Genomic DNA, 24268 nt, shown 5'->3' with positions numbered 1-24268 from the left:
ATATATTTATTCATTTATTTGTTACATATTAATGAAAAGAAACGAGATAGATGAAATAATTGGAAATGAAACTAACGCGAGAAAATCTGCGTTCCTGTAACGAATAGTTTCCTATGCGTCTTTTCGCGAAAAAGAAAGAACACGAAAAAGGAAAAAAAATGGAAAAAAAGCAAATGAGAAAAAAATTCAAAAAGGCAAACAACACAATGAGAAGAAGAGCTTTGGTTCAAGCTTGTTGTTTGGACGGGTAGTAGATATAAGCGGAATACCACAGGCATTGTCATCTACTGCTAACAATGTGACAGACTGATACAAACAAATCTTCGCTTCTTGTATCACCCAAACCCGTGAGGTATTTCCTCACTCTATCTTCTTTTTCGTATTTTCATTCTTTTTCTCTTTTATATATATCTATCTCTCTCCCTCTCTTTTCCTACTCCTACTTCTCCTTTTTCTCCTTCTCCTCCCTTAAACACTAGTTTCTATCGCCGAAGCGAACGAGTGGAGTTGTCGACGTGCTACGACGTCGATTGTTTCCGCGCATTGTCATTTCGTATATGCCGAACGATGAAGTATTGATCGTCCAATCTTCGAGTTTCTACGTTGAAATCGAGTTCTACAAAACGAGACGAAACTTTTTCCATTCCATTCGATTATTCCTTCCGATGCAAATTGATCGACGTTACTTTACACGTTACTTCAGACCTTTCTATTATCTACGTTTGCATAATTTCTAAATGATAGGATAATTCGCTTACGAATTACGAACAATTTATTTAAATTAAAAGAAAGAAAGAAAAAAAAAAAAGAAAGGAAACAAAAGTTTCATTTCGAATCGAAATGTTCATTTGGAAGCTTATTCTCTTTAAAAGCATCTTAGATCTTTGTTTTCTTACTGGTAATCGGATGTAAGGAAACGTCAAAATGGCTAAATGAGAGCAGTCCTAACACCTCGAAACTGTTCCAACGGGGAAGGCATTCCGCGTAACTAAGGTAACTCAATTTTCTCAGTAATTCACTTAAAGCGCGGTGTCTATATTTAGATAGCTGTTAGTAGTACCGTCTGACTATAGCAAGGACTATTACTACTGGCGGAATGTCTTCTCATACAACGTTTGCACGTTTAATTCTTACCAAGAATTAGCCATAAGTTCGATAATTTAACCAACGAACGACGGCGATAATCGTTTCGAGATTTTCGACGAGTTTTTTTTTCTTTCTTTTCTTTTTTTTTCTTTTTTTCTATTACCCCCTCTCGCTTTTCTCTCCCACGTATTTCTCACCTGAAACATACGGTCGACCTTTTCTCTTACGCCCTCGTGGTCCAATGTTGGATCAGCAAATTTTCCCATGAGCTCGTAGACCGCCGTGACAATGTCCGTCATTTCTTCTCTCGTGATACAGCCATCCCCGTTGATGTCGTAAAGGGAAAATGTCCAGCGTAGTTTCTCGTCTATCGAGCCACGTGATAGTATGCTGAGTCCGATGACAAAGTCCTACGGTTATAAAAACGGAATTGGCCTTTTTCCTCTCTTTCTCTCTCTCCCTTTTTTTTCTTTTCTTTTTTTTTCTTTCCGAAAATGGTGAAAACATTTCGGATTTATCGAGTGCACTTCTATCTTCGGTACTACCACTGTGCGAAGCAAAAGAGGCACTTTGTAAAAAACGTGGCAAGTAAAAGTGAAGATCGATGCTTCCGAATGAAATCGCTTTTCTACGAATGAACTCACTAAGAAATGTACAGAAATATCGACGTAGTAGGTGTATCTAGAACGATGGAAATGGTCGTTCTTGATTTAACCGGTAACGAGTATTCGTTATAAAGCATCGTCTTTCAAACTTTACGACTGGCAATTAGAGTTTCTTAGATAATGAAATATAATAGAATATATTGGATTACAATATTGTTTTCACGGTAATTCACGTAAAATTTATAACTGGTGTTTTATGAAACTTTTGATAATAGGGAAGAGACTGAATTAAATCATTGTTATAAAAAAAATTGTTTTTTTTTTTTTAATTCTAATTAACTAAATTACATGGTTTCATTTTGATGGCATCGAGAACGTTAAATAAAGTATTAAAAATATGGTATTACGTTAAAAGAAACCTTTTGTTATTATTACCAAAGAGAAATTCTAATTCAAGGTAGCATTAAGCAAAAGGGTTTAATAATTACACCGTTCCTTTGAGTATCGAAGACAACACGATAATAGATACGATATATATCTATTTCTTGCGATAAAGTTGGTGAAGTTAGCGAATGGGAATCGAATTGAGGAAAATGGTAAGACTATAGTAAAGTGGAAAGGATTATTAGCGTATAATATGAGTAAACCACACGCGAACGAAAGAGGGACTACGAAGTTGAATGCTTCTCATCGCTCTACCGTAACAATTAATATGGAAATGCGAATACTAGGTACTCTCTTGCAATAGAGAGGAAGAGAGAATAAAAGAGATAGAGATAGAAATAGAGATAGATAGATAGATAGAGAGAGAGAGAGAGAGAGACAGAGACAGAGAGAGAGAGAGACAGAGACATAGAGAGAGAGAGAGAGACAGATAGATGAGTTGCTTCAGGCTTTCACGTAGTTTCCATTGTAGGACTTATTCGTATTTGGCTCGATCACGCTACGATTTCGTCGTTTGCGAGCTTTTACATTCGACAATACGTTTGCTTTCCTTGCACGCGGAACGTTTCTCGAAAAAGAATTGGTAAAGTGTTTGTGGTTACGAGTCGTTGGGTTTTCGAAGCGCTTTTACCGGATCAAAACGCGCTTACGTCGAAGCTGTTAGTGCGCCCAAATTGCGTTTTGCAATGAAAAAGAATCAAATGACTGGGAATTGAGCGCGAAACAGAGTACTGGTTGAATAAAATAGAGAAATGCTATTCTTTCTCTCTCTTTTTTTTTAGTTTCGTTAAAATTCTGTGAAATTGTAACGCTTTAATGAAAAATTTACGTAAGTATTAAAATTAGTTAGTAATTTAAATAAATATCCAAGTCAAATAAATATCGAAAATTTTTACAATCGCGGTTAGTTATTCGCGTCGTTAAATAATATTTGCTCGTATCTTTTTCGCAAATTATTTCCCCTTTTAGTTCGGGTTACAATGAAATATTAAAAATCAGGTGTTAAGGTTGAATCTAGAGCACACAAGAAATAGAAATAGAAGTAGAAGTAGAAGTACAAGTAGAAGAAAAAGACAAAGGTAAAGATAAAGAAGCAAGAAGGGAACAGAGCCAAGATACAGGGTAGCGTAAAGTCGTCGAATGTCGTGTAAATTTCAACAGAACAGGTAAAGCTGGTCATAGATCGTTGCCGTCGACACTTAATCTTACTTACTTCCGGCAGTCAAACTTTCCTAGTGGTCCTTTGTTTCATCGCTCCTCTTCTTCAACTTACGCGCCGACTCCGATATCTTATCTCGTTATTCATCTTCACTCCTCACACTTCCTCTTATATCTTTATTACGTTTATCTAACTCTAGGTATTTATTGTTGACAGAATCTAAACGAATCCGACTATATTCAATAGCTCCACTCATTTAAGAGTGAATAGAAAGACGAATGGAGTTACGAGATCGAGACGATCTCGTGAAATTAAACGAACAATAAAGAATCATAAATTCTCTCCTCAAACAAACGATAACGAACGATATTTCGCTATTAAAAACGTCTGCTGGTGCCAGGAATCATTACGATATCACACGACCGTTTCATTTGCCGCATTACGAGCTCGGCCTAATTATCGGACACAATCTGCTACGCAAATGATGCAGGATAATCCTGGGAATATGGTGTGTCTTGTCGTCGTCTATCGTCCTTGTTATTTCGAGCTCGGTAATGTTAACACACAATGTGAGAGAGATAGAATGGGGATGAGCGAGAGAGAAAGGACAATATACCCTCGTATAGATACAACGAAGTTGTTTTGCTTTTTTTCTTCTTCTTGCTTAGTTTACAGTATCTACTTGGAAAAAGTTTTTGTTTACATAGTTCACGCGTACATAATTATTTCACCGTCTTGCTCTTCTCTCTCTCTCTCTCTTTCTCTCATTCTCTCATTTTCTCTTTCTTTTTCTGACTCTCGAAAATTTTTACAATTATCGTAGCGTTCGTTGAGCAAATTTCGAACGTTAAACTCTTGACGAAACGAGTCAGATAGATTCGTGTAGATTTCCGAATTTAAAGGCAACTCGCGTACTGTTAGGGCGTAGGCACGCGTGGGCATAGCTTTCCTACCGGTGTAATCAAATGCTATATAACGTCAAAGTAGGAATTCCCAGTCCGCAAATACACCGATCGCGTTTACACCGACCTTAACGGCAAATAGTCGTTGTCGGTCAGAACAAATAGTGATTGTTGATTCAGGTCGCTGTGATTATGTCGAGAGAAAGAGAGAGGGAGAGAGAGAAATAGAGATAGAAATAGACAGACCGATAGACAAGAAGAGTCACGAAATGGAAGTCTCCATGCAAATTATTTGCGAGTTTACTGAAATCCGATCTATACTGGTTGTTCCGTTTGTGTATAGACGATCCGGTTGAGATAGAGGATAATGTTCAAATTACTATTACTCCTTGTTGTCAAAACTTTCCAACAAGATCCTAGTTACAACTGTTGAACGAAGAGCGATTGAGTATCGTATTAAGAGTTAAGAAAAATTATGAAAAAATTGAAGAATTCGGAAAAAAACGAGGTATAATTCATTGTCAGGGGGACATTTAAACTTAAAGCTTATACACGAAAATGCTTTCTAACCTCTTGGCCCAGATTCACATGTGAACTCCGCGGATATGCAAATGACTTTGATTCTGTTATTTCCCCCTACCCCCTCATCCCATTCCCCTTTACTTACTATCACTCTTTGTCTTTGTCTCTCTCTCTCTCTTCTTCTCTGCATACCGCCTTCTCCGTTGTTTGTCTCCATAATTTCAGGTCGGCATCCAACTAGAGGGTGTAAGTTCCAACTACGGAATATTAAGTAACGGCTATGCCTTCGGCCACAACGAAAATGCACTATCAAATTGTGTTTTCGATATAGTTCTCTCCTCGTTACGGCTTTTTAGAAAAACGTTGAATTTTAATAGGACGACGTATACTTGTATGATATGTTACTCGCGTGAAGGTACGACCTCGAATGAGACTCTACTCTTCTCGTTGTTATTATAAATACCTTTTATTACAGAGACCATTTGTTGTGTTTACGAAGAACAGATCTTGCTTCCCCTCTTTGTTCAATTCAATGAATTGAAAATAAACACTCATTTAATTGAAAAATTTTATTTATCACGAATGATAAAGTGCGTACTTTTGAAAGCGATAAGATGAATATTTTTTATGCGTTTATTTGATTCGTTCGTCGATAAGTTTTTGATGCGAGATAAAAGGAATAAAAGAGAGAGAGAGAGAGAGAGAGAGAGAGAGAGAGAGAGAGAGAGAGAGAGAGAGAGAGAGACAGAAAGACAGAGACAAAGAGAGATAAAGAGACAGAGACAAAGAGACAGAAACAGAGAAATAGGGAGAAAAAAGGAAAATGATTTGAAAAATTCGAGGCTATATTGCTTTCTCTCTATGCAATTCTCTGTTTATATATTTTCACGTTGATAGAAAGGATAGACAATAAAACGGAGATAATTGCTTTCGGTGGGACTATGGAATCTTTTTAATTTCGGTATCTACGTAAATTGTTATTTATTCGGGAGATGCCTAACGGATTTAAAAGCTTGTCGCTCGAATAGTGACGAGATTGTATGATTTTCGAGAGCGAACACATTACCGTATTACGATGGAGGAGCTTTGCAAGGGCAAAGCGTTGTGCTTGCAACTTTGAAGCTACTTTAGAAGGTGAGAGAGAGAGAGAGAGAGAGAGAGAGAGACAGAGACAGATAGACAGACAGACAGACAGAGAGAGAGAGAGAGAGAGAGAGAGAGAAAGGGAGAGATAGATAAATGTCGGAGAGTAGGGAGAACGCGGGTAATACGATTAAGGATAACGGTCACCGGACTTTACGCGGAAGAAGCACATTGAATAGTAGCTGTAAGATGAGAGGAAAAGGAGAAAAGGATAACAATAGTAAAGAAGAGTCTAAGACTTTGGAAGATGGAAGAGTCCTGTTGGTTGGCAGGAAGAGAGAAATATCAGCCAGGAAAAGTACGATCTTCGGCGACTGGCTATTGAGGTAATCTTTTTGGCATTTATAGACTTTAGGGAGACCCGTTTTATACGATTCAAGTTTATGGGGGTCGTCGTAAGAAGAAGGATCGGGAGAAGAACAGATAAAGGCTTTTCTAAATACGCTATAAATAAGAACGAAGTGACCGTGTTGCATTGTACGAGGGTCGAACATTTCTTATGGACGTTAGAAAAGAAATGTGGAACTGGAGAATCCTGGAAAAAGAGTTTTTTATGGTAACACTCTGCCACGTATCTATGTATATATATTGTATATATATATATATATATTATATATACTCATATGGATAGTAGGTATGCCGATGTGAAAAAACGAAATCGATATAGGGACGTGTACACGATCGAGAAAAATTCAAAGTATGACGTTTGTAAAAAGCATACTTACATTTTTATATTCGCGAATGAATCCGCGTCGACTTAATTAAATGAGACCGGATAGCAAAGGTTAATATGGAGACCTTATCTCCCGTAAAAGGAAAAGAATGTTGGCGATGGTGAAAAATGTGAAAGACTAGATGGGGACCACCGAAGCTTCTGCCAGCTCGAGGCAACTCCACGGGTTAATTATACAAAGTACAATCACGATCTCGAGCTACGGGAGGTAATTATGTTAGTCCTCCCCTCTCCTATCTATACGTTTAACCTACCAACACTATCATTCCTATAATAATCCACCGACGATTTCCCCTTGGCCCCTTTCATATTTTTCTTATTCCTTTTTATCTTCTTAATCCTTTTTCTTTTTCTTTTGCTTTTTTTCTTTTTTCTTTTCGTATTCATTTTGAACGCGTTAGCATTATTAAAATATATAGCGAGCTTTAAAACGAACCCTCCCAGTTCACCGTTGACATCTCGCTCGAAAGCCCACGTCCATTGTCACGACTTTTAAATGCATTTCCGAATCAAACAATTTTCGTGTTATTTCCCAAGAGTATAACGCTCGGATTTTGTTCAAACGGGTCATCCATTTTAGGCCGATTTGTATAATAGTTATAGATATAAATATTCCTATTAAAGCCGAAATATCTAACACATGAATGTGTGCATCATGCTCATGTTTCAGTTAGTTATTCGCACGAGGATATAACTAACGGGTCAATTATTCTTTTCTTTTGTTCTTTTTATTTAAAAAAAATTTTTTTTTATAAGCGATTAATTAAGCATTCAAAAGCGTTCGAATTTAGTTACATATATTGGTAATCTCCATCGGAATGGAACATTTTTTCTGAACAAACACGAGAAAGCTTTTCCTTTCCGTGCGATTTGAATTATTCGCGTCGTTCGAAGCGATTTACGGGAAAAGAAAATCTCTCGAGAAAATTGTATTTGAATAATTGGGCAAGAAAGGTTAGAAAAGAAGAAAGTACTTAAGCGATTTCAAGCGTCGAATGAAAAATTGCATCGAATGCGATCTGTCGTTCGTCGAATGCTCCTCTCAGTGCAGTCTCCGTCCTTTTTTCATATTTTAACACTGGACTATTCTGGATGCGCGATAAGAGTGCCAAAAAATGCACTTTCAACTGCAGCTGACGTCCTACGTGCCACAATGACGGAACGAATAATGTGAGAGTACGAGCAAGAACTATGACAAATGGGATGCGAGCTTACCTCGAAGCTGAGTAGACCACTGTGATCTTGGTCCAGAGTGTTGAAGACATAATGCGCATACTGGCTGGTGTTTGCTGTGCAAAGAAAAGCGATGTCAGAATGCATTTATATATATAATATTTTTTTTAATATACTTAAATATTTTTTAATATATCTAAATATATAAGATAAAATATATATATATGTGTGTATGTGTGTGAATAGATACAGACTATATACAAGAATATATACAGTGGAGGATTTAACTACTTTTCTAATAGTAATTATAAATATTTAAGTCCGCCATTATATATATATTATACAATCTATAAAAATAATTTTTCTTCTTCGTTTGAGTTTTATTTCGGTATCATCACGTATTTAACGATAATCTTTTATCATAAAATTAATTATTACGAAAAGTCAATAACCGAATATTTGTTTTATCTTTACTATGCATGAATATTCCAAATCGATATTAATTATGATGGCATTTTGTTCGACCGACTTTCTAAGAAATATAAAAATGCTTTGACTTTGGTAATGACTTTGATGGTTTCTTCGAGGAAATGGAAAGTTGGCCTTAATAAGAACTTCAATTTCCTAAGCTAAGTAACAAGCTGATCCATTCCTTTTTAGATGATCTTTCAAGATCGATAAGAAAAAGTCTAAGAATAGGGATAGTTACTAAACTGATTATCTTTCGATACAGTTTGATAGTTCTTCGTTGAGATGATATCAATTCAATGCAATTTACAACTTAAATGATTTATAAAGCAAACAATCGTTAGTAAATATTCATACTGTATTTACCTCATTATCTATTTTCCCTTGAGGAAAATACATTAAATCCTGAACGATCTCTGTCGATATGAATTGTTATATAAATGACCATAAAGTCATGGATTAATCGATCAATATTTAGACATTAATAATAAATGATGCTCATTAAATCATCTTTACAATTATCCTACATAATGATTAATTTTCATTTAATTGCGTGAAAGATGATCCTTGCATATAATTCGTTCGATCGAAATGAATAATCTGCTTCTATCTTGTGAACTAAATTATGTCATCTTAATAATCTAAACTTACTCCTTTATTCTCTTTCTCTCTCTTTCTCTATTTATCTATTTTTCTTTAGTTTTCTTTCTTAAAGTATCGCGCGAAAGTCTCAAAATGGATTAATCTGATTAAGTTCATAATTCTTCAGGAATCACATATCAACTCATGCGGAATATTACTGTTGTCGTTTGGTGTCGGAACAGAAAATTACTTTCCATTTTTATGACCCCAGGAGGAAATAACGGAGACCCTGAAAAAACAAGTCTAGGGTTGGCCGACGTGCTTGGAATAGAAGTGTGGAAACGTGAACTTTGGCTATCTTAGAATTTCTCATTCACGTGCTAGAAACAAGAAAGGAAAGGAAAAAAAAAACATAAAAAGGAGGAATCTCTAAGAGAATGATGGATCGATCATAGAAAATATCGATTTCCTTTACCTACTTAAGATAGGTAGGTACATATACATAAGTAATTATTGAGAGGCAAGTTATCTTACGATAATGTTCTATCGATTAAATAAATATCCAAAGTATAGAGAAGACTTCGTGTTACGAAAGATAGTATCGCATTGAACGTGATATTTTTTGCAAGAAATTCATTAATTAGTCCGATCGAGATTATAACAGGACAGGTAGAAGTAAGTATATATACATAAAATACGATGAGTATAAAGAAGCCCATAAGGGGCTCATTCAAGGTGAAATACTAGGACAGTTTGAAAAATATGCAGTCTTTTTTTATCACTTTGAGACGTGTTTCACTTTAAGAATGAAATTTATGTCTACATTGGAAAAAAAAAAAGAAAAAGGAAAAGAAAGAAAAAAAAGAAAGAAAGAAAAGTACAAAAATATCTGCGATTTTTTAAAATTGCCCTCGTAGAAAAGAATTATGATACTGCTATAATGTCGGAGAGATAGACAAATAAATAAAGAAAGAAATAGACAAGAATAGAAGAACATGTTCTTGTTCAGAAACATTGCATACCCTTCGGCAAATTATAAGAGAAAGAAATAAAGTTTCTGTAAAGAGAGAGAAAGAGAGAGAGAAAGAGAGAGAGAAAGAGAGAGAAAGAGAGAGAGAGAGAGAGAGAGAGAGAGTTGAGCTCGTAACATTGGCGTCACGATCGATACGTTGCGTTTAATTTATTCCGCGGAATATGCTTCAAAGAAAGCAAAGAGATACTAACTACAAGCGCACTGTACTAAAGAAAATTTATGCAAGGTCGCGGAAAAGCCCACCATTTTTCCATGCGATATCTTTCTTTCCCGAGAGGAGTGAAAGGAGGTGAAGGAAAAGGGTGAGAGAGTAGCGTTGCGAATAAAATAAATTCTCGGAAACAGTCGGGATTTCTCGTTAGGAAAATACCGATTTAAGAGTTTTACTAAAACTCCTGCATGACGAGTTTCCGAAAGAGAGACGATGACGTACGACGTGCTTTTACTCCGAAAAATTTATCGTCCTTATCTGGTTACCTCGAGAATAATTTGCAAGAAGTATGAGAGGAAGAATCGAAAGGGAGAGAGAAAGAGAGATAGAGAGAAAGAAAAAAGTTCGATAACGCATTAGTCTAGAAGCTAGACGAGGATAAATTTATGTTCTTTTCTCTTTCTCTTTTTCTCTTTCGTAAGATCATTCATTTCGTTCGCACATTCGTACTTCTACAAACTGTTTACCTGTTTGACCTAACGTAGATTTGTTGATTTACTTGCTTGAATAAATGCATACGTATGGGAGGATGATACCACCGTCCTTTTCACGATCGACTATGAAATTTAATGCGAACTCATAATTTATCTATTCGACCCTAAACGACAAGATCTCGGTAATGTGCTCTTATTTTGCTTCAGTATGTTTCTGTATCTATATATACATGTATATGTCCCAAGCCAGTTTTCTCGTGGATATAAATTTTATTTCACGTACTACCGAACATACTTTCTCTCTCTCTCTCTTTCTTTCCTTCTCTCCTTTGGAAGGCTACAGATAAGTACAGAAATGTTCTTTTTGCGACATGAAATCCTCCACAAAAGGGGATATACTTTTTCTTTTTTACGGTCTACCGAGTTCTAGCCAAGATTTTCCGCTGTGGTACTTCTCGTAACGCGCGTACAGAGTGCACGTTATTAAAAGCGAGGAACAAACGGCAGCTGTTAGCGACGTTAAACGTAACTTTCGTTACGCTTTCTACTCTTCTTGTCCAAAATTATTTCTATCTCTGAGAAAGAGAGAGAGAGAGAGAGAGAGAGGGAGGGAGAGAGGGAGGGAGAGAGGGAGGGAGAGAGGGAGAGAGAAGGAGAGAGAAGGAGAGAGAAAGAGAGACTTTAAAGTGTTGCTGCTACGTTGAAACGATAAAGAGAAAACATAATTAAGCAATGTAACATAAAGATAATGGAACAAGCCTAATCTGCGTTACCTTTCTCTTTCAATTAGCTTTGAAATATATTTTTAATCAACACGAGGTGTTAACTAACAGTTTATAAATTTCTCTTCTCTTAACCCATTCAATCAAGCTGCTTTTTAGATTATTACTTTTAATCGTGAATCGTAAATTTCCCATTTCCCGATGTGCCGACCGTTTCGAAGGACGTAAAAGAGATATAATTTTTCTCGTAAATTACAAATCGCCAAATGACAACCATTAATTATCAACCTTACGAAGAGTAGCGATAAATGAATTTAATTTATACGCTCGAGTGACGATTACCGAAACATGTATATATATATGTTGTCTACTATAAACACCCGTTAATCACGAGAAAATTTGGAACGTAGCTCCGTTCGTTACGAATTTTCCACACGCTCTCATATTACCCATACTTTGTACGATCGCTAAATGCAATGGCACCACCATGTCGCTAAGTTACGGCCACAGTGTAATTTTAGCAATGTGCTCTCCGACATCCCATTATTTTCCGTTTTTCCTATGCTTTTCGTTACACGCAAAAGATACGTTAACGTTGCCGCTACGAATTTTTCCTTTCCCATGTATACGATATTCTTCGTATTATTCGAAAATAAAAAGAAAGAAAAGAAAAGAAAAGAGAAAAGAAGGAAAACGAAAAAGATAAAGAACAAAATTACGAGACTCGTGGAATTCTGTTGTATTCTTCTTTTGAATACGTATCGTAGAATTTTTGCAGGCTCTCGTCGATTAATTTTTTAAAGAAAGAAAATATCTTTCTCTCGACGCATAACGCATAGAATCGTTCTGTCATTTTTCTATGGAAATGAAGAAATCGTTGATATTTTTTTTTTTTTCTTATGCGATAGCCAGCACGATGTCGTAAACCATCGTTACGAATTTGAATGCGCGTGCTACGAATAAATAAAGGCTGGTTAGGTCAGCAAGGTTATTCGAGAAAAAGTGGAAGAGCCTTTTAGCAAGATAAATTTTACTTTGGCTTGAACGAAAAGCTTGTGACTTAAAAACCCATTCTGTTGCCTTAACCGATCGAAGGAACGAATAAACAAGGAATACAAGCCGCTGTTGGAACTTCCCTCTTTTCTTCTTTCCTTTTTCCCTTGGCCCGAGTATACCACGATTATTCAGGCACGCGCTTTAGGAAACAACGTAGACGCTTTTCCTTCCGTAAATAATGCATAGTATCCGCTCCGAATGAAGGAAGGTAAAGGAAGAGAACCGTTGGTCCCTATTTTCAAACGAGTTTCCTTTTACCGAAAACCTCCACTTGACTCGGCTAACCTCGAATCGATCCTAATGAAATTATTTCTCTTAGCTATGCCACGAGATAATAAAAGAATTGTAAATTGAATATAAAATATCTGAAAAATGTCGTCCGTGTCCTCTTGATATTCACGACGTACGAATTAACTACGCAATATGTTTTAATTCGGTTCTCTGAAATACGCTATTTAAAAAAAAAAAATCTACGACGGTACGACGCTATGATGTTACATGCGAGAGTAATTATATGTTTACAATGTTAAAACGTATTTTTAATGGAGATTGTATATATATATTTATATGCGCATATACGTATATCACAAATAAAATATAAAATTATATGTAAAACCGTAGAAGAATTTATATTTCTAACTTACTTTTCTAATATAACCTACGAATAGCTGGAGCGATGTTTGCAGAGCCGAGTATGCCGACGAACTGAGTTATTAGATATCTGTTATTTGTTTACAGTCATATCTCATTGCTATATTGAATAGGTCAAATTCGTCATCGATATATAATAGCTTTAAAATAACAATGGAATTGTAAACTAATAAGAGATTAATGTAAACATGTTAGAAATAAACGTTAACTAATACGAATACGTTCGAGAAATTGGTTTTTTTTAACGATTTACCGACAAAGACGATTAACTTTAAGTCGAGTTAAGTAAAATGGAAAGCCATAGGAAAGTGGATACTCACCTCCTTGCGGAAAGAATTGCGAGTAGATGCACTTGAAAGTTTCCTCTCTGACGACTCCCGTGGGGCATTCGGCCTTGAAGCCACGATATATCCTCTTGAGCTCAGCCTCTGTGAATCTTGTCGCTCGGCAGAGACTTGCCAAAGAGTCCGGCCTGTATCTTGGCGTTTGTTCTTCTTCGTATTCTGAGTCTGTGAACGCAAAGCGAACGGAGTTTCTTGACGAGTTTTAAACAGAAGGAAAGAAAGAGAGATAGAGAGAAAGAGATAAAAAATACATACAAAAAGGAAAGAGAGAGAGAGAGAGAGAGAGAGAGAGAAATAAATAGAGAGTGGAAAGAGTAGAGAGAGGGAGAGAGAGAGACTAAAAAGCCCTATCAAGGGAAGACCCACGAATCTCTCTGATATAGCCGAGTCTAAAACTAAACATAGAAGGTACTCTGTAGTACGTAGAAATTCTCTAATTAACTAATCACAGAGAGGTAAAGTGCAGCAGTAAAGCAAAGGGAAGCCTTGCCTTCGGACGTTTGCTATAACGTTTGCTTGTCCTTGTGATAAAATCGCGATTTCACGCGTTTACGCTCGCGTTACGACGAGCTTGGATTAACGTTCATGCGTGGAGCACTAATGAGCCATGTGAAACGCGTTCCGAATATAATATGCAGTAATGCCTGAATCGTGTGTTTCACGTAGATACGAGTGTATTTATGTGCGAAGGAAAGGGAGAGGGAGAGAGAGAGAAAGACAATGATTAACGCGTTATATAGGTCTGTTATATAGGTCAGCCAATTTTGTTAACTTCGAACTTGAAATTTCTAAATGCTACTTACTGCAATTAGTGAATTTTCTAATGTAATTTTGTATTTAAACGAACTTAGTTGAAATGACGTTATCACGCGAATGTATAATAAATTAGTATGAATATTTTTACATGACGCATCACACTAAAGAAAGAAATTTAAGAAAAGATTTATGAAAAAATTTTCTTTCTCATTCACGCGAACGTAGAGGATAGCCCTTATTTTCGTGTGAAAATTCTCTATGAAGAATTTCCGAGTTGATCCTACGAGGAACAACTACGACGATTCGTGAAGTTCGATGTCAGACGAAAGACGTTTTCCTATCGTTGTGCTTTATTTCCCTCGAGGCATCCCTTTTCTGTTTCGTCGAGATGTTGAAACATCGAAGTTACGAACGGATAGATGGGTAGGTACGTTCGAAGACTCATACGAAAGGAGTAACTCGTTTATTGATGCGAGGAAAGAAAGATGAAAGAGTTAACGAGATAAAAGAGATAAAGAACGAGTGGATAAGTTCTTTCTCTTTTTAAGAAACCTCTTGGACTTTGGAAACTTTCCTCACGATTATTGTAATTCGATTAAATCGAGACTCGCAATATTGCGCGAGCTTTTGTTCGCTTCTGAATAGTATTCTCTTCGTGTCCGGGATGCTAACCATGAAATTCAGGCGACTGCGATCGTTCTGAAAAGGAAGTGAGAGAGAGAGAGAGAGAGAGAGAGAGTAAGACAGAGGAAGTACGGTGTACATGCTTCTCGTTTGCCCTTTGCAATACCAAGCAAGTTTATGAGTTCACAAAATGAAGAGACTGTCACGCTTGATAGTTACGTTATTAGGAATGTCAAAAGTCAAAAGCATTCTGGGCTTTTGCGCGAAGAACCGTAAGTATACGAGAAAATTGCTTTGTGTGGGTTAGCAGATCTTCCCAGAAAGTTTTCGCGAACTATACGAAATTTGTGCTCTTGCTTTCTTACTTACGTTAGTCTTTGCTTTTCTCTTTACATTATGATAGCGATGAAAACTTTGTTGAACTTTGAAGATCCTACGAAGATCTCAACGTTACATTTTCTTTTTTATAAAGGAGAAATATCGATTTCCCTTTAGAAAACGCTTTGGAGAATAGACGAAAGAATGGACGATATGCCAAAGGAGATTTAAAGTTCGAGGTCTTTCGAATATCAAGTTTGTCGATGTCCTGATATTTATACGTTTAGTAATGGAGAGACCAGATGTTACGGTGCTGACAGATGTGAGTTTTGAATACGTTCGAAATACTGGCGACGAGACTGAAATTACACCGTGAATCTAAACAACGCCCGCGAGATTGAATTTCTAATTGAACTTGAAGTTCGCTAGAAAAGCACTACGGTAGTTGCGTCCGTTAATTACCTAAACCCTTTCCATCCGATTCTTTGTTATCTCTCTTCTCTCTCCTCCCTCTCTCTCTCTCTCTCTCTCTATCGTTTTCAAACCACAGATTTGATTCGTTTCAATTTCCCTTGATTTCAGTATCGAACGAAAAGTGATTTGAACCGAAGGAGAAGTTTCGGACGATACAAAGGATCAGAAAAGAGAAAGAAAGGCGAAAGAACGGAGTGACTTCTCTAAGATATCTTTCAAAGAAGAACACTAGAACAACGTTTCGGAAAGATTGAAAAATTGAAAATAGGAATACGAGTATACGAAGACGTGACGATGATGGTAGTGTGGTCGAAAGAGGAGGAGAAGAACGAGAAGAAGAAAAAGAAGAAGAAGAAGAGTATGAACGTGTTCGCAACTCGACGAAAAGTAGTCGGTGATTTTCACGAGAAAAATTTCACATTGAAGTAGCGTCGGTACGCTTTGCTAAGCTCCATGACTTATTTCCCTCTTTCTCTCTCTTTCTTTCTTTTTTCTTCCTCTTCTTCTTTCTTTTTTCTTTTTCTCCTGAGCGAGCGAACGAGCGAACGTACTTACGTATTACTAATATGAAAAGGGAAAATTTCAACGAATCGCGATAGATCAGATCTTCCAATATTCCTTGTCAGCTTTAGCACGAACTCGGTCAGGCATAGATACATACGCGAAACGATTTGTGCTGTGTGAAACGATGTTACGTCATTTTCTTTTGGCAATAAATAATCCATTTCTATATGGTAAAGGTTCCCGTACGATATTCGAGACGAACGGCTGATACGAGATTATCCATTTTTCCCTATCCAACGACTTGAACATTTTCATCGCTTTTGGAACAAGATTATATGGGAACGGACGCCAAATGTGTGTGCCTTGATCGTATCCGTTTAAAGGAGTCAGCTGTAATTTGAAATCGATATATGTAGGATAACTTGCGTATTTTATATTTTTATCGTCGAATATACGGGAAAACGAGAATGGGATTGTATGCTAGCGGGGGGTTAGGGGTTGGGTGGAGAAAAAAATGACGTGAGATTTGAGAAGTGAAAAGCATTCGAACGGACGGAGAAATCTAAGTAGATAGGTAGAGACGAAAGAGGTAAAAGGGGGCCGATGTTCATTTATATTCGAGATTCGTTCTTTCTCAAAGGAGATTCGAAAAAGGTCGACGGGTGTTCCCAATGGACGCGTCTTTTCTTCTCATCGTTGGACGAATGGTACTTTTTGTTTTTCTTTCCCTTTCTCATTTGTCTCTTTTTCTCTTTCTCTCTCTCTTTCTCTCTTTCTCTCTCTCTCTTTTTCTCTGCGAATGTCAGGTAAAAGAGAGAAGCTAAATATCTCGTTGCGAAGGAATATTCGCGTTGACAAGAGAACCATGGATATCTGACAAAAATTTTTCGTAGATTTCTGACTCTTGCAGGTGATGTGTATGCGATCGCACGATGCATCCTGCTTTGTCCGGATCATGCGTCTTTGTGAGAAGGACGAGTTAAATGCTCGCGGGCTAAACCGTCCTTGCTTTAGATATGTACAGGTAGATATATGTATGTTACAACGAGGACGAAGACGACAAGAACGAACGAATTTCGAGATAAGAGATGCGAGCGTGCGACTGACGTCCTTTGATCTTACAAAATCCACGTGTAAGGTAGCTTCGCTTCGTTGAAACCGAGATCTTTTGTAGTGGTCGTTGATGAAAAACGATCGAAAGTATTCTTCTTTTCTTTTCTTTCTTTCTTTTTTTTTTTTCGTTGGGAGCTTTACGATATTAAAATAGAAATAACGTAGAATATCTATTGCAGATTAATACGTTCAGTGTAACATGTTACGCGTAAATGAGTAAATGTATATTTATAAACATATATACGAAGAGATAACGTTTTATGAATAAAATAATGTAAACGGGAATGAGAAATTTTAATCGAAATATTTCTTCGTGATTTATATTTTCAATCGAAAATTAAATAAAATTGATGATTGACGTTCGGAATAAATGATTAGAGGGAATATTCATGTAACGACAAATATTTTAATCGATTTATCAATCTTCGAATTACTCGTCGAGTTATGTCGTCGTTGTACCCACGTTTTATCGTTCGATTAAAATCGTCTTATTAGAGGATTGATCAACGAGCGACTATAATTACAAGTTACATCCGAGATAATTCTTATCGTACGATCTACGAGCGAGAGAGAAAGAGAAAAGACGTCGTTATATCTCCTTATCTTTATTTCATGAAACGCGTCACGTTCTTATCACGAATTATTTATCGATAGTCTATATTTTCAAGTAACAACGTTGTCGTTGTCGAATAAATTTTATTTTTATGCAAATTAAAAATTCACGGTCGCATTGCGTCGATCCTTCTATGCGTACCACCGGATATCGTTAAAAAATTTGTTGATTTTTTTCTCCCAACGTCCTCATATATTTTATTTTTCAAAATAACTTCCTCGCGGGATATCAATGCGTATCGGGAGCGAAACGGGGAACGACATGGAATATTTTATTTAACGAATCGTCGGCACACCAGTGTGAATTAAATTTGTTCGACGATATCTCTTTTCCGGAAACGGGACAATGACGCCACGTTATGCGTTCGCTTTCGCGAGTTTTGCTGTTTTCTCTCTCTCTCTCTCTCTCTCTTTTTCTTTGATACATCGAACGCATGCGAAAACGAGAATGAAAAATGTGTGGAACGTTGGTCTATTGTCGGCTTGTTTCGGCATGTGCAATCTGCCGCATTTCACTTTCTCTCTGTTTCTCTCTTTCTCTCTCTTACTCTCTTTCTCTCCTCTCTCATTTGTTCGAAAGCGTTAGCGGTTAAAACGATGTCTCGCGTCGGACGCAGCTGCTCGCAAACGTTGTCGAAAAATCGCTTGGTGTTCATTCGACGAATAGCGTCGATACATGTTCGCTCCTCCTACTCGTTTCTGGAAACGAGCACGAAAATGCGATGATAATAGACTTCGAATAATCGATCGCGTAATAACGAAGCCAAGAAATAAGTTAGCGCTTTTGATAACGAGTAAATATCGATCGGTTTATCGATATTCATACAAAAACTAACTCTATTTTTTTTTCTGTGCCTTCGACGTTTCGTTTTCATTTTTTTTTCGTTTGGCTTCGAAAAAAAATTTAAATAAAAAAGAGAGAGAGAGAGAGAGGAAAAAGAGTCTTCCCATTTTTAACGATGACGTATCGGTGATATATTCGAGAGCGATAAGGGAAAAGTAATTACGTTGCTCTCTATCTATCCTTCTCTTTCCCTCCTTTTACGGACTTGGAATAAATTATATCGAGTTCGATCGTTACCCCATGACAAATAGTTTAATAATGATAATAATATAGAAATCTTTCTCACACCATAGGCAAAGATTAAACTAACTTCCGACAGAAAAATATCATTATTTTCTGGAACGAACGAGATATCAGTTTATATACGCGTTTTTATACACATCTGGAGTTAATGATGATAAACGATGAATCGAGAGAAGATGAAGAGGAGAATGCGCGAATACTACACAGAATATTTTTCGATGATACGTCCACATGTTCGTACGATGTTATTTTATTTTATTGCAGGTACATTATCATTTACCTGTCTATTTGCCTTATCATATATATATATATATGATAAATCCGTGATATGGAAAATTATTGCATATTAATGAAATATAGCAAGTTCGTTGTCATGCATGTCTACATAATTATTATAGCACTCCTTTATTATTTGATTCGTTTAACGCCTGACTATTATATTCTCGCTAAAACAAATTACGAGCCGAATAATACCCGATGCGAACCTTCGATAATGCATCAAACTTGGCTGATTCGATGGAAATCCAAAAGGATGAAACGCGTTATTGTTATAATCGCTTTTGGACTTGATAAAAATGTTATCATTCGCCCGAGAACGTTGTTAAATTAAATTTGAGATCGTAAAGTTATGTTTCACTCGTTATTATGGTGATATTCGTTGAAGAATCAAATCATAGGTATGTAAGTACGTAAATAAAAAATAACCATGAAAGAGACTGAATATGATTTACATGCTCCAATAATAATCGGCGAAACAGATGCATGCGAGCTTAATAATGGAGCATTGTTTTCCGGCACGATGAGCCACGTATATGACGTTATCAGTTTGAAAATATTTCTTTCATAAATCGGCGAGCTAAAATGTAATTTAGGGACGAAACCGCCCGTACCATTTATATGAATTTTCATGAAACCCGTTCGCGACCCAGAAGTCCCGGACGTCGAGATAGAATATGCAGCAAACTTCTCTCTCATCTCTTTTCTCTCTTTCTTCCTCTTTCATTCTACCGTTCTTCCTCTCTGGAGAATTGCATTGAAAAGATTCTTTCTGCGAACGCACGCGAGCCAATATCGAGCTCTATTTATCGCTTTATACTAGTACGATCCCTGCTACTAGTTCGTAGAAATATCGAAAATATGTAAAAACGAAAAATGAAAGTATGTTCTCGTTTGTCTTTAACTTCAATTATCTCGGACGAAAGAACTCTTTTGTTAAATCTCCTAGGACCTTATTTAAAATGTCATTTGAAGAGTTTCGAGAAAATTTATCGTCGAACTTTCGAAGAAGCTTTCGAAGAGGACCGATTTTGTGCTCGTTCGTCGATGTAATAATATATAGTACACATGATGCCAAAGTACGACGTGTAGACGTAAGGGATCATACAATATGAATGCTTCGATTTAACACGTGAGTAGCCTACATGAAGTGTTGACCAAACTGTTAAGAATTGACCCATGGGACTGGCAAGGTACTATTAGATATATAACTAGGTTCCCTTTACCTGTTCGAACAGATATGTACTTCGAAAAGTAGTTTTGCCGCAAGAGACCTTATCAATTGGCGTTAAGACGTTGGGAATCGAGTAGTTAAGATAGGGAATAATTTATGTCGTGTTTCCGAAATGTACTACGGAAGCATCCAAGTTCAAAGTATCTTACTTGATAATAGTTCTAGGAAAGAAAAAGAGGAAGAGAGAGAGAGAGAGAGAGAGAGAGAATGAGTGAAGGATCGATCGTACCTAAAGCAAATTTAACGCCAGTCCAGGCTTGTCGTACGTAGTTGATTAGCCTCCTATAGAGAGGCCTAGGTGGTTTCTTGGTGGAAGTTCCTTCTTCCTCGTCTCCGGTGCCCTCTGAATCCAAGGTTCCCGGTGGTGGTCCGACACCGGTTAAGGTGCCAGCTTGATTCCTCTCTCCTAAAATGTTCACGACCTCCCGTAGTCCGGGCCCGACGCCCTGCAGTCCTTGAGGATAGTTTGCGGGGGCGACGCCGGAACCAAGTAGGTTCGCGCCGCCCCCGCGACCTCTCCCGCGTCCACGAGTTCCACGGCCCCAAGCTGCTCCGCTGCCTTCGACGATTAACATATCCAATCGATTAACAGATTCACATATTTTTCTTACTATATCTCTTTTTATCGGAGATAACTATTGTTCTATTATTTTTCTAATTCTCTGATTGTCCTGTTTAATTATATACATACGTGTATACGTTCGAAGAAAACGTCAAACATCTTTTGACGTCAACATGTTTCTTATCGATTTGTTTTCGTTAATTAAATTTAATATCAAGGGGGATTCTAAAGGGTTAAGATTATTATTATTATTTTTTGTTTATATTTACTATTTCCTATTTGGTTCATCGAAATAATAATTTCGAAACCTTGCGTTCGTTCTTTGGTTTTTTTACAATCATATGTAATTTCTTTTGGAATTTTGTACACTTCGTTTGGAAATTTCTTTTTAATTGTTACATAGATATAAGGATTGATTGAATCGTTAATTCATTCAGATAAAAATATATTATAATGTTTAATAGCTTACTCGATTTTATTTACCTTGTCGTTTCTTGTAGGAGGGTAGACCCACGACCGGGCCGCAACCCCCCGCGCTCCCCGCAACAGAGGAGCTGATGGTGGCAAGGCAGGGGGCACCCCGGCCGCCACCCCCACGACGTTCCAATTCACGGCTCCTGCAACCACCCCCGCCCCCGCCCCCACCGCCACCGCCACCCCCGGCGGACAACACCACGACGGACCCAGGAGGACGTTTCCACCCTCTTTTTCGCGCGGTGCCCCTTCTTCGAAAGGAGGGCGCCGCTAATTTCCGTCTTTGAAGTCGCACAAGCGCCTTTCCTACCCTTTAAATCGAACGACAAAAATACAACGTTCTAATCAATAGAGCTGATTTTACTTTGTATTTCTTTTTATTTTTACTACTTTGCAATATATTTTAATTATTATTTCGTTTATAGATGAGTGATTATAATATTGACCTATCAGTAAGCCATATATATATATTTTTTTTCTTTTTTTTTAATCTATATCGATGTGATGCAAAATAATAAAAAGTAATTCTTTGCTTTTACATTGACAGACATTTTGACGATAGAAAGAAATTTTCTTGATAATAATTGTTCGTTAATGATTGTGATTTTATCTTATACTGTTGATGATGAAGATTGTTGTACATGAATTCTCGTATATCGAATTTAATGACCAATGTTTCTGGAGTATAGGCAATGAACTCATTTAGAACGTATCATTAAATGTGGTTGACATGGGTTTCTTGTGCAAAGAGAACAATGGACAACGAATATTCTCTTAAAAGCAAGCACAATACGAAGGAATTAAATATCATTAACTTTTATCTTTATGTTTTTATTCTATTTTATAATTCTCAATGTACTTTGCTTTTACGTAAACGACTTTTTTTATTCTGTATCTTTCTATGCATTTTTCGTAACGATAGCGAATGGACCTTCCGGTCACATGCACTTTCGAATTTCGTAGAAAATCCTTTAGGGATTTGCGTCTCCGCCTCTCTATTCTACGCTAAAAACTTCTCATCGATTCGAATTGATCGATAAACATCTATTGTTTCCGTTTCGAACCTCGACTTTTTTCATGATCGTACGGATTTAAATAAAAAGCGTTGAAATGAAATTTAAAGAAAGAAAAAAAAAGGAACTTACCTTTTTTTTGTTTAAACCCGTTGCGAACTCCCTTCAAGAACGAATCATTCGAATCGATCGTTAAAATAATTTTCCGCCGAGAAAAATATTCGGAAATTCACGTTTTATTTCTACGACGAAATTGGCTTCATCGAGAGGACGATTTAGTTTGGGCGTTTCTATTTGTTGATATATGCACGCAACGTGTCGAACTTTTCCATTCAAGATATAAGGCGATACGGTCTCGTAGAGGTGAACATTTCTACTCGTTCATTATGTTTCGTTCGTATCTGAAATAGAAAATGCAGTGTTAATTTTGAGGTAAGTTTACGTAGAAAACTTGGCTAGCTCACAAAGTTTTTGAACCGTTTCATTTATTTCTTTTCTTTTTTCTTTTTCTTTTTTGGAAAAGGTTAAAATGTTAGAGCACGAAGGAGGAAGAGAAACTCGCAAGTAACTTTTACCTTAACTACAGATTACTCTCTTCATTATATATAATTCTCGAACGTAATTCCCCCAGTCCCGGTAGGTACCAAAAGATTAGAGAGAGAAAATAAAAAGAAAGAAAAAAAAAGAAAAAAGAAAAAAAAATATCTTCGAAGGGTCGTGTTTATCAAGCACTTTTACTTTCCAACGTCTGCTCGTAACAGTAAGAAAAAGTTTGAAGGGAGCGAATAAATAACAGGGAGAGAGTAAAGCCACGAGAGATGTAATGAGGAAGATATTATCTTTTATGCTGTTATTAGAAAATCCTTTTTAACTGGATAATCGTCGAGATGTAGATACGTAGGTATATATTTAATGTTGTAATAAAAAAGAAACAAAAAAAAAAAAGAAAAATCAATAGGTAAAGCGAATCGACGTGAATGTTGAATAATTCTCTCTCTCTCTCTCTATCTCTCTTATTGCATGTCTTTCTCCCTGTTCTTGTTGTGCTCGTACCAACAAGTATTATAACGCACGCACTTAGAACACGCATTAACTATGGTAGACTCGAAATGGGCAGGAACAATCGGCCAGCTAATCAAGGACTACAAGCGTGTCCCAGTGCGGCGAGCGTGTCACGAAGGCTTAACCAAGCGACCGCATAGCCCCAAGGACTAACAGGAAGTCCGAGAGTTCGAGGTGTACCATGGTGACTCTCCTTTGTCCTTAGAGACAACGATAAAGCATCGTTTACTGTTATCTCATAGTTAGGTCGATCGTCTTTCAAACGTACATAAGTCACAAGTTGGAATTTTTTCAAAATATACATCCATAGATATCAACATTGTAAAAGATGTAAATAAGACGATCAAGAAAAGAAAAAAAAAGAAAAAAGAAAAAAAGAAAAAAAAGAGAAGAAAAATAAAGGAGAAAAAATAAATTATATTTTATATCATATAGATATACGTATGCACGTTAAATAAGTATAATCTGTGGCGAAGTCATCGAGCCAAAATGAAGATCGTGGAAGAGAGATTCGTCGTGCTCGACGGCGTTGAAATTTTCAAGAGTCACAGAGACGGATACTCATTTACCGTGACCGACGTCGTTTCGTTATTATTTCTACTCTTATCTGGACATCACGAAAAGTACCACAAATAATTCATTACTTTTGAACGGTACCAACGTATATTAACCTTAGTTGGTTTCTTTTAATAACAAACGTATATATGCATCTTAATTCGACCATTTTTACGGTTTTATAAATAATCATTTAATCATTCAATCATTTGCTTTAATTAAAAACAACATGAAATGGCAAATCAAAACTAAGTTATTAACGATTTGTGTTGGACGACTATGTGTACGTACGATGATTGATTACTATATGATATTGTCTGCGATATAAGTCGACGT

The 24268-nt window shown here is 36.7% G+C and overlaps 1 protein-coding gene across 1 annotated transcript in view; it reads right to left on the bottom strand.

Moving 5' to 3' along the window:
- Positions 1 to 23681, bottom strand: part of LOC127063870 (uncharacterized) — a 34653-nt gene extending 10972 nt beyond the window's left edge. Inside the window, exons 1-6 of the mRNA XM_050994138.1 lie at positions 23503 to 23681; positions 21312 to 21613; positions 20496 to 20825; positions 13245 to 13433; positions 7810 to 7883; positions 1284 to 1496 (exon numbers count right to left, since the gene is read on the bottom strand). Of these exons, the coding sequence (XP_050850095.1) occupies positions 1284 to 1496; positions 7810 to 7883; positions 13245 to 13433; positions 20496 to 20825; positions 21312 to 21613; positions 23503 to 23681 (1287 nt within the window). The remainder of the gene's footprint in view (positions 1 to 1283; positions 1497 to 7809; positions 7884 to 13244; positions 13434 to 20495; positions 20826 to 21311; positions 21614 to 23502) is intronic.
- Between the last annotated feature and the right edge of the window lie 587 nt (positions 23682 to 24268).

Source organism: Vespula vulgaris, chromosome 5, assembly GCF_905475345.1.
Source record: "Vespula vulgaris chromosome 5, iyVesVulg1.1, whole genome shotgun sequence".
Lineage (NCBI taxonomy): Eukaryota > Metazoa > Arthropoda > Insecta > Hymenoptera > Vespidae > Vespula > Vespula vulgaris.
Note: the sequence above shows the minus strand (reverse complement) of the source record. Positions and strands in the feature narration are given on the sequence as shown.